Source organism: Indicator indicator, chromosome 23 (assembly GCF_027791375.1).
Source record: "Indicator indicator isolate 239-I01 chromosome 23, UM_Iind_1.1, whole genome shotgun sequence".
NCBI lineage: Eukaryota > Metazoa > Chordata > Aves > Piciformes > Indicatoridae > Indicator > Indicator indicator.
The window spans coordinates 12,906,967-12,918,236 of NC_072032.1; the positions used below are offsets into that span (position 1 = coordinate 12,906,967).

Genomic DNA, 11,270 nt, shown 5'->3' on the forward strand with positions numbered 1-11,270 from the left:
CACAAGCCCATGGAAGGTGAGAAATAAACTCCTCTGCTGGATTTCCCAGCCTAGCAGGGGACAGAAAGGGATTCACACTGAGATTCACACTGAAGACAGAGGCGAGGCAGCAAATCCAAACTCTGCTGGCAGCTTCCCCAGGGAGAGGCAGCAAGAGAGAAGTGATGTGGGACATGGGATGAGGAGCATTGCTACAAAGATCTATTGCAGGGTCTCTGTGTGCTCCATCCCTGGGTAACCATAAAGGTTGGATTCCCCCACCCTGGATGTGTTCAAGGCCTTGAACAACCTGGGCTGGAGGGAGGTGTCCCTGCACATGGCAAAGGGGTTGGAACTGGATGATGTTTAAGGTCCCTTCCAACCCAAACCATTCTGTGACTGATCCCACCAGAGATCCTGAGTCAGGGGACAGGATCTCATCCCCTGCAGAGGCTGGTCCCTGGGTGGGTCAGCACCTGCCTGCACCCCTGTGGGGGACAGAAATAAACAGCAACCACCCACCCCACCCCACCCCATCCCCCCAGCAAAACCAGCGAGGGGCAGCAAGAGGAAGTGACTGACTCAGCTTCCCCAGGATGTCAGTGGTTTTACTCACTCCCTCACTCTGGAGGGCGTGAAATGGGAACCCCACGCAGGGGTCGGGGCCAGCATGGCTCATCTGCACGTGACAGGATGGGCTGGAGCCCACACCTCCTGCCCTCCTCTGATGTCCCCACATCCCTTCCCTGGCTCCAGCGTTAGGGACACTGAAAGTGTGGCCCTGTCTCTGTTTATGGCCTGGCTGGCCCTGCTGGCTTGCTCTGCCTTGCTCAGTCCCTCCCCATCCATGAGGGATCAGGGAGCAGGGCAGGCTGCCAGCCCTCAGCACCATGCTTGGGATCCATGGTGGGGCCCCAGCACCCTGCCCATGAGCTGGGGAGGTTTCCCCAGCCCTGGAGGGAAAGGAGAGAGGAAAAAGCTTTCCCTGCAAGGCTCTGGTTCCAGCTGCTCTGAGCATCCTGGGGTGTTGCAGCCAGTCACTAGGAATGAAGCATGGTGCAGGTAAAGTTGGGTGATTCCCAACTTGGGCTAAAACAGAGGCCAGATCCTGCTGTCCCCTCTCATCCCTGTGGAGATGGCTCTCAAGGCTCCTTCTGGAACCAAGTCTCCACTGCATGCCCTGGGCACTGGAGAGATGGGGGGGGCCTCCAGCCTGGCAGCCACAGGGCCACCTTCCTGGGACCATCAGGCTTATAAGGGACAGCATCACATGACAAAGCATTTTGGGTGCAGAACAGCTCAGTACCACTGCTACTGGTCCCCAGGACACAGGGTTTGTGCACAGGGTAGTCCTGCAGGTCTACCCCAGACTGAGACCCACAGATGGAGGTGCTCCATTAGGCTGCTAAAATTGGCCTTGGGGAGTTGGTAGAGAGCTGAGGTTGGTCTCTTCTCCCAAGGAATAAGCAATAGGATAAAGAGGACACCATCTCAAGTTGCACACGGGGAGGTTTAGGGTAGACATGAAGAATAATTTCCTCCCCACAAGGGTTGTCAAGCCCTGTACCAGGCTGCCCAGGGCAGTGGTGGAGTCCCCGTCCCTGGAGGGGTTTCAAAGCTGTGTAGATGTGGTGCTGAGGGACATGGTTTAGTGGTGACCTGGCAGTGCTGGGTTCATGGTTGGACTCGATGATTTTAGAGGTCCCTTGCCACCAGACAGTTGTGTGACTTGACTCTGTGATTCTCAGCCCAGGCAGACCCATGGGGCTCCTTGTGGGGCTCCTCGTGGGGCTCCTCATAGCCACATTTCCCATGGGCAGGGAGGTGCTGACCACCCCATCCCACAGCCGCGTGGGGACACGGTGTCAGAGTCAGGCCAGCCAAGCATCCCCCCCCACGCCTCCAACACCATCTTCCCAGCTCCAAAAAAGGAGAGCAGCCACAGTCCTTATAACAAACCCAACCAACAGCAAAGCAAGCCCAGCCCCAGGCCCTGCCGCTTCCCAGCCAGCCCCTTCGGCACAGCCATGGCCACAGCCCCCAGCTCCCGGCGAGGGGCCCTGCGTGGTGCAGGGAGGAGGAAGCTGGGGCAGCGAGCTCCCCTCCTTCAGCAATGGTGGGAACAGGCTGTATTTTTAGAACATGATCTTATACAAACAGCACTGCCTGGCCAAACATGGGCTGTACATTTTTCTTGCCATTTCCCTTCTCTCCCCTTCTTGCCCTCCCTTTTTTTCAAGCTGGTTTCTCCCCATCTCTGATCTCCTGCTCCCCGCAGCCCATCTGCCCCTCCTCCTCCTCCTCCCCAAGGCCCTGCCGGCTCCTTCCCGGTTTTGAATTCCCCAGCAATTACTCCCTGCATCGATTTAAGAGCCGTTACTGGCAAAATGCTCTTTCCCAGCTGCTGTCTTAAAGGGACCTGAGTATGGGCAGCATCCATCAGCAGCTCCCTGTGCAAGCACAGTCCTGTCTCCCAGGCTGCCAAAAGCTGGAAAACAAACCACTGCCACTGGGACCTGTGTCTGAGCCCTGCGAGGTGATGCAGACAGAGAATCAGAGAATCCTTTTGGTTGCAAAAGAACTCTAAGATCATCAAGTCCAGCCATTAACCCAGGTCACCACTGAACCATGCTCTTCACATCTACACAGCTTTGAAATCTCTCCAGGGATGGGGACTCCACCACTGCCCTAGACTAGGTCTTGACAACCCTTTTGGGGAAGAAATTGTTCCTGATGTCCAGTCTAAACCATCCCTGGCACATCCTGAGGCTGTTTCCTCTTTTCCTATCACTTGCTCCTTTGAAGAAGAGACGAACCCACACCTGGCTCTAACTTCATTTCAGGGAGTTGTGGAGAGCCAGAAGGTCTCCCCTCAGCCTCCTTTTCTCCAGGCTGAACAACCGCAGTTCCCTCAGCTGCTCCCCACAAGACTTCTGCCCTAGATCCTTCACCAGCTTTGTTGTCCTTCTTTGGACACACTCCAATGCCTCAGTGTCCTTCTTGGAGCGAGGTGCCCAGAAATGATCCCAGCATTCAAGGTGTGGCCTCACCAGTGCTGAGTACAGAGGGACAGTCACTGCCCTGGTGCTGCTGGTCACACTGTTTCTAGTGCATCACAAACTCTTCCCTTCCTTGTGCCTCAGTTTGCATTAAGAGCACAGGGAGAGGCTGTGGGGAGTAGGGGACTTATCCTGGTATCATCTGGGAGGGGCTGGAACTAGCTCAGTCCCTGAAGAAATAACAAGCAGTAAAAAGAAGGAGAAGGGGCATGCAGGCACTGCTTGTGCCTGGCAGGAGTCAAATAACTCAGCTCCAAGGCCAGGAGAGGCTATTGCATTAATTAATTAACACCGATCATTGTGCCTTGAGCCTAATTTGCAGACTGCTGCCTGCCATGACATTGTGCACCAGAAATAAGCAGGGATCAGCATGATCCTGGGCTCCAGCACCCTCCTGGCCTCCAGTATTTTCCCAGGCTCCAGCACTATCCAAGTCTCCAGCACCTTCTCAGGCTCCACTATCTTCTTCTCCCACCCAAAACCTACCACCTCCTTTCTCCAGCAGCCACAAAAAGGATGCAGTAGTCCCCAACACTGGCTGCAGGAACCATCTTCTCTCAGCCCTGGCTGGATATGGAGTTAGTGGCCCCTCTCCAGGACATCCCAGCAAAACCAGTCCCACCAGGGGCTGGGCTGGGAGAGGCGAAGCGCAGCTGGGATGACTCTGCCCTGGCTGGGACCCAGCCCACGAGCATCCCAGCAGAGCCACTGGGCCAAGCTCCACTCTATTTTTCTTTTCCAATCTGCTGATTAGAAAAACCACAGCGATGTTTGCAGAGGAGCTCAGGCCAAGGCTTTGCCTTGTTCTGTGAGGGGAAAGACAATCTCTGTTTGCCCTCAGCTCCCAGCCAGCTTCCTTGTCCAGGCTGCCTCCTCCACCCTTGCTGGGAAGCCCTCAGAGAGCAGCTTGGCCAGGAGCAGGCTCAGGCAGTGCTGAGCTCCTTGGGAACTCACTGGTGAAGCCGAAATCTGGAAGCCACACTCAAATCACAGCCTGGCCATCTGCTGGGACAGGTCCCACAAGCCCTGATTTCCTAAGCAAGCACACACAAGCCTGGATGCAAGGAGGAAGCCAGGGATTAGAGTCACCAGGAGATGCTCCACAGAGGATTTAGTGATGGGTTCAGCAGCTGGAGCATCACAGCTGAGTCAGGTCCTCCCCGGACAGCTGGATCCAAGCAGCAGTTAGGGTTTGAAGAACATAGCTTGGGCACTGTCTCACCTTGTCCTAAATGCACACCAGGATCTAGATCCAAGACCTCAAGGACAAGCCTCTTCTTCTAGCTGCTGACTGGGAAAGCATCCTGGGGACAGGGGTGTCAGGGGAACCAGGACAGCCCAGGCCATGGAGGCAGAGTCAGGATTTTGGTTGCTTCAAAGCAAACTTGGCTCAGGGACCACAATGGGGCTTGCTCAGTCCTGCCACACCTCATCAAGGGAAAAGGGCTTCCCTGCAGGAAACAGATGACAGGAGTGCCTGTCCTCAGCACCTGTACCCACCCCAAACCATGGGCGGTCCTCTCCTCTCCTCTCCTCCCTTCCTCCTCCGGAGCAGGGCTGTGACCCCTGGTGTGTGTGATGGTCCCTGCAGAGGGGCTGTGCCACAGCGCTGGGGGAGGCACAGGGTATCACACTCCAGCTGTGACCAGAAGGGCTTCCTCGAGCGTTTTTCAGAGAGGATGAAGGAGTCAGCCACAGCCCACCCCCAGAACAGGGAGGCACTGGCTGCTCCAGGCACCCAGCAGACCAGCCCAGGGGTGCGGGTGGGTGGAAGGATGCTCCATCAGTGCCAAGCTGTGCTCCTGTATAGGGTGCCAGGGGAAACCCAGAGAGAGGCTGAGGGACTCTTCTGCCCAAGTGTTCCTCAGCCCTTGTGAGTTATAGAATCACAGGATCACAGAATGGTTTGGGGCATCCACATCTCCCAGCGCAACCTGTGCCAGTGTCTCACCACCCTCACTGTAGGACATTTCTTCCTTGTGTCCAATTCAAACCTTCTTTCTTTCAACTTAAAAGTATGGCAGCAAGAAACCACGCAAGAAAAAACAATCACAAAGGGAAAGAGACAAGACAGGGAACACAACAGGCAGCTCCACAGGCTGGGTGGGTCCCTAGGGTGGGGACAGGAGCTTCCCATGCCTCAGGGTTGGACACCGGCAGGACACCCGGGCCAGGATGCTGGGCACAACCTCCATTTCCAGCTTTGAAGAGCTGGAAAAGCCTATGGTCAGCTCTGGCAGCCTTCACTCCCTGCCCTCAGCCAGGGGGAAGGAGTGGGAGGAGGAGGATGCTGGATCCCACCCCAAGCGGGTGGTGACAAGGGAGCTGTTTGCAATCAAGGTCCCCACGACCTCCTCTCCAGCCTCTCTGAAATAGTTTCCATGTGTGCCAGGAGCCACTGAGCCTGCGGAGAGCTCCCCAGACAATGGGAGAGAGGAGGGCGTGGAGGGGGGAAGCAGGGTCCGGCCGCACCAGCACCATGCCAGCCCTCACACAATGGGACCAGAGGGCTACCACCACCATCCTCCTAATCTTCCCACTGACTCAACCTCACTCCTCTGGGAGGAGGGAAAGGAGATGTGGTGATGTCCCCTAAAGAAGATGTGGTCATGTCCCCAGGGCCCGTGGCACAGGCCACCCCTCAGCATCCCACCCACCATGCAGAGGAGCAGCTCCCAGTGAAGGGATGGAGGAGCCTCAGGGTGGCCAACACAGCTGAGCCATCATTCCACATGCTCAGATGTTGTCTCCTTGCAGCCTCCTGCCTTGAAGGCCAGCTGTGCCCAGCCAGTGCAGTGGGCTGGCAGCAGTCTCCCAGCTGCCTTTCTTTCCAGGATCTTTGCTGGAGAGCAGGAGGAGACAGGGCGGGGATGGGGTGGACTAAATTGTTGCTAAAAATACTCACACCAGTAGTACTAGGCTGGAAAGGGACACTGAGGATCTGCCCAGACCCTGTGTGTCCCTAACCCATCCTTTAGTTGCCACCATCCCTCCTCCACAAACTTTCCTTGCTCCCAGCTGCGACCACCCTCCCTCTCCCCTCCTTCCTTCACTCACTCTGAGGAACAGGAGTCTCCTTGTTTCAGGCTGGCTGGAGCCAGCAGAAGCAGAGCAGATGCCAGGAAACCTGCCAAGGCCTGCCCAGACATCCCATCCCCAGCCGGTGGCCGTCCCAGTCCCACCAGCCCTGGCACCCCCTGGTGTGCCCTGTGCCCGTGATCTGCGCTCGCCCAGCATGAGTTTGGGAAGCCAGGGTGAGCAAGAGTGCAAATAAAGCTCCTGCTGCCACGCCTTCCCCAGCCTGAGAGCCCTCCAACCTAAATATAGACCGACCTGGGGCTGCTAGGAAGGGAGGGGACATTGCTGCAGGCTGGCCACAGCATCCCCAATGTGATGGGCACAACTCCCAGCAGCTGGCACCAGTGGGAGCTCCCAGTTCCTTTGGGAAAAGGCATTGTCCAGCCCCTCAGAGGAGGGAGAGCAGCACAAAGCCCCTTTCCACCTCAGGGCTGGGAAGCAGGGCTGACTCTGCCTTTGGGATCTCCTTCCTGGAGCAAGGAAATGTCACTTGGAAGCATCTGAAGTGGCTTCAAAGCTGCATGCTCTGTTCCTGCTCCTGATAAGATGCCCCCACAGAAGGTCACTTCCCAACACTGAGTCTTCTCAGAAGTGAATATGCTCAGCCCCAAAACACAGTAGTTTTCTGCAACCATCCACCTCAGTGCTAGTTGTGCTGGGAAGTGATTTGATCTACCCTGAAAGAGCCCACAGTCCCTGAGACCCTCCCAGCTGCTGGGCACAAGGACCAGCTGCTGCAGCTGATGGGCAGCTGCAGAGTCAGTTGACCCCAAAGCCAGGCAAGTCGCCAAATCCAGGCAAGACTCACCACAAACATCTCATAAAGTAGATTTGGAGATGATGGGGGTGGTAAGGAGGGTGTGGCAGCCCAGCAGAGCAGCCCTGGGAAGCCATGTCCTCTCCTCCCCACAGCCCATGCCCAGCTTCTCCAGAGTCTTCCCAAAGACATCACTCTTACACCTTGCAGCACTCGCCCTAAAGGGCTAACCCTGGTGGCCAAACCATCAGTCTGACAAACTGCCTCCAGCTCCTCTGTTCTACAAACTGCCCAGCTCCTCCCTACAGCTCTTATTCCTTCCTACTGCCCAGTCATAGCATCATAGAAAGGGTGGGATGGAAAGGAACCTCGAAGATCCTCTAGTTCCAATCCCCTGCCACAGGCAGAAACATCTTCAACTAGATCAGGTTGCTCAGAAGCCCATCCCAGTGTGGCCTTGAACACTTCCAGGGATGGGGCTTCCCCAGCTTCTCTGGGGGACCTCTTTAGCATCTCACCGTTCTCACGATGAAGACCTTCTTGCTTTTATCTCATCTACATGTACACTCTTTCACTTTAAAGCCACCACCCCTCATCCTGTCAAGAGTTCAGACCACATTTAATTAACTGCAGTGAGTTGCATCCTCTGCTTTCCCTCTTCATCACCTGAACAGGGTGATGGGTCCCATAAACTCCACATCCTACTCGTGGGACCTGCAAACTTGGCATCTCCCACTCCCACCACAAAGACCTCCAGGTGCAGGCACATGGTTCAAGGGGCAGAAGCCATCTCTGTCCTTACCTTCTCATCCAGGCTGACAGCTCGTCTGGTACGGCCCCCAAGGAGCCAGTGTGGGGTGACTCGCTCTCCATGGGGTGGTGGCCCTGGGAATGAGAAGACCTGGTGAGAGCACGAGCAGACCTTGCAAGGCCCTCAGAGAGGGAGCTCCTCTGCAGCCACATCAAGAGAGAAACAGGGGGAAGGGACAGAACTGAGGATTCTGGCCAACATCCAGGGCCACCTCTCGGGTGTTTCTGGAGGATGGAGACCAGCATGAAGCCAAAGCATCACCCCCAGTACAGGCCAGCACCCTCAGCACTGGCCCAGCCTTGCAGGAGCATCACTGCCCAGCTGGGACCCAAACCAGTGGCCTAAATCCCATGGAATCCACTCTGAAGAAGTAGGCAGCACATGGGTGGCATCACCACAGCCCCACTAACATCCCAGCCATCACCAACCAACCCAGGTGAATCCCACCAAGCACCCCAATAGCACCCCACCCCGGGAAAGGGCAGGGGCTGTGCAAGCAGCAGCACACTCTGCTGCCTGCTCCACCTCTCCTGAGCCACACAGAGGTTTTTTTGGCTTTATGCTTTGTCACCTTTGATTATCATCACTGACGGGCTGGGGAAGCATGGTTTGATCACCCCTAAACCAAGCCATCACCTTTCCAGCCAGGGCTGGGCTGGAGCAGGGAGCAGATGAGCTAACACAGGAGCTAACATAGCTGCAGCACGTCCTGGGTTCCTCTGAGCTATGCCAACTCTCCAGGGCAGAGCAGCACAAGCAATTCCTTGGCTCCATTAAAGCCAGCCAGAGACAGACTTCCGAAGATATTTATTATCCCTGCACGATGTGGCTGCGCTGAAGGCAGCAGCTACTGATGACCTAAGCCTGGACAACAACAGCAAGAAGCCAATAACATCTGAAGGTGCCACAGGGAGGGGATGAGATCTAGCAGAAATGCCAAGGCAATGCTGGACCACCTTGCCAAGCCAAATGTTGTCAGAGAAAGCTTGGATCTAAGAAACCTCCCCCAGCAAAGGGCAAAGGTATTCACTAAGGGAGTGGAACAACAGAGCCTTATGGCTTCATCATCTCACAGGCTTGTTTTGCTTCCTCCTGCCACGACTCTGGGGGGATTTGGCTTGAGGAAAGATGAAGTTATTGAGCAGGAAAAAGGGAAAAAATATAGAGTTATTGACTGGGAACTGCAGATGGAAGGTTTAACATGATGGAGCTGCCCTGCCCAGCCATGTCTGTCCCACCAGGCCCCAGGCTGTGCCCAGCGCTATCACACAGTGGCATTTAATCAGCGTTCATTATATATAGCATGCCATCAGATTCCAGGAATAACTGCAGATAAGGTGGTGGCACCAGCCCAGCTTCCTTCTCCTCACCTCCCCTGACCCTCCACCACCACCTCCACCACCCAGCCCTGCTGCAACCTTATTTTCTGGTGGGGAAACTAAGGCACAACGACAATGTGAGCTGCCTTCAGCCAGTTTGCTGCCTTCCCGTTACTGAGCAAACGGGGAGGGGGTGGGGGAGAAATCCTATTTCTCTCCTTAGCTGGCGGCCACGGCGGGAGCAGGGCAGGAAGAGGCTGCCTCTCCCGGCTCGCTGCACAGCCCTTCTTTCTCCCACGCTGTCTGTGGAGAGGATGGGATGTGAGGGGCGCTCGTTCTGCTGGGATTACTGGGCTGGGCTTCGGGCCACGTCGTAAAAGCCTCGGGGTTATTATATTAAGCTTCTCGCTGTTTTGACTGTAGCTTTTGGTGGGAGTCAGAGAGACTCAGAGCATGAGACAGAGCCTTAAAAATGTAAGTCAAATAAACTCAAATGTAGCACAGAGGGGGCTTCCCACCCCCTTCTCTCTCTGTTTTTTATTATTATTAGTTTTTATTATTATTATTTTTCCCTGGAAAACACTCTCAATCCCAGCCCTTTCTGGGAACACTGCCTGGCTCTGCTGTTTGGGATGTCTGCACTGGTGTGACTGTGCAGCCTCACGTTTTGGGGGATGCCCGAGCCCAGAGATGAGCGCCACAGCATCCCCAGGCTCCAGCCGAAGTCGGCAGCTTTCCCATCTGCTCCTCCTCGTCTCTTCCATCCAAACAGAGGTTTCTGGCTCCCACCACTGTTCCCCTTCCTCCTCCAGCTGCATGGCTCGCACGGGTCTCTCTTGGAGTTGTTGGAAAACTTATTTTCAGCAGCAGCAGAGAACCCAGCAAAGCTCGGAATTGAAAAAATCGTGATAAAAAAGGGGACTTTGAGGGGGCACCAGCCCCAGCTTCTTCGTGAGGTCGTGGAAGGAATTAGTGCCGGAAAAGAAGGACTACAGGAGGTTGAGCCCCAACCTGACAACCCCCCCCCCCCCCCATTTGAAAAGTGATCGGAACCTCTGGGGAAAATAATGCACTTCCTCCACAGCAGAAAAAGCCACGTTTCACCTCAAAATATGCAGCAGCAGCACCAGTCACAGCCAGGCACCTTTCGAGGTGCCAGAGTCGGGTCGGTTGTGGGGAGCCAAGGGAGGTGTGGGATGAGGCGGCGAGGGGTGTCGTTGCCGTTCGGGGGCTGCTGGGGGTGAGGAGCCCAATCCATGTCCTCTCTCGGAGGGGGTGCCCTGGCTGGTCCCACCGCTCCCATCCCGACCAGACCATATAGAGTCATGGCGCGGAGTCCTGCCGGCCCGGGCAGAGCCGGGATGCGGCTGGGGGAAACCCACCGGGAGGGGCGATTTGGGGGCTGGGGACATACCCCCAGCAGGGCGAGGAGCCTGACGGGAGGGAGCGCTGCCCACACCCCGTCCCAACACAGGGACGCGACCTTCGCTCCCTCCCCAAATCCACATCCACGCTGCAAATCCCGGAGTACCCCCACCCCACGGACGTGGGGCGCGCCTCCCCCTCTACCCCCTCCTCTTACCTTGTGGTCCAGCAGCATCCCCCTGCCCGGGCAACAGCAACAACCCCAGGGTGAAGATGCGGCTCCCCCAAAAAGCAGCCAAGCCCCGGTGACCGGAGGGCTTGCGGGGGGCCCGCCCGGCCATGCCGGCTCTCCCCGGGGTTGTCACCGCCTCCGCAACTCGCTGCCGGCCCTGCCTTCCCTTCTTATGCTCTCGGGTCCCCTCCCCTCCGCCCGGTTTCCCCCCGCCAGCCCCATTCACTCGCCCCCCAGCCGGCCCCGCTCGCCGGCGGCCGGAGCCCCGGTTCCCGGCTGGGCGCTGGGCTGGGCTCCGGGAGGAGAGGCGGGGAGGGGGGGCATTGTTCGCCTTTATTTATTGCTGTGTTTCTTGGCCCAGCCGGGCCCGCTTAATGAAAACCAGACCCGAGGAGGAGGAGGAGGAAAGCTGCTCCCAGGCTCCCCCCGCCGGGGCAGCCCGCAGCAGCCGCGCCGGCAGCCGCCGACCCCCGCCCCGGGCTCCCCACTGCTGCTTCGCCCCCATCCCCGGGAGGGGAAGCGAGGGGGCAGGGGTAGGAGTTGTTGGCGGGGGGGGATGAGAGAGGGAATGAAATAACCTCATCCGCCCCACCAGGGTGACAGGCAGAGATGCTTCTGCAACCCTCCATGCACCCCACACTTTTTCATATTACTATTCATATTGTTATTA

At 56.9% G+C, this 11,270-nt stretch overlaps 1 protein-coding gene across 1 annotated transcript in view; it reads right to left on the minus strand.

Moving 5' to 3' along the window:
• ADAM33 (ADAM metallopeptidase domain 33) overlaps positions 1-10,709 on the minus strand; it is a 30,295-nt gene extending 19,586 nt beyond the window's left edge. Inside the window, exons 1-2 of the mRNA XM_054391436.1 lie at positions 10,586-10,709; positions 7,676-7,758 (exon numbers count right to left, since the gene is read on the minus strand). Of these exons, the coding sequence (XP_054247411.1) occupies positions 7,676-7,758; positions 10,586-10,709 (207 nt within the window). The remainder of the gene's footprint in view (positions 1-7,675; positions 7,759-10,585) is intronic.
• Positions 10,710-11,270: the final 561 nt, after the last annotated feature.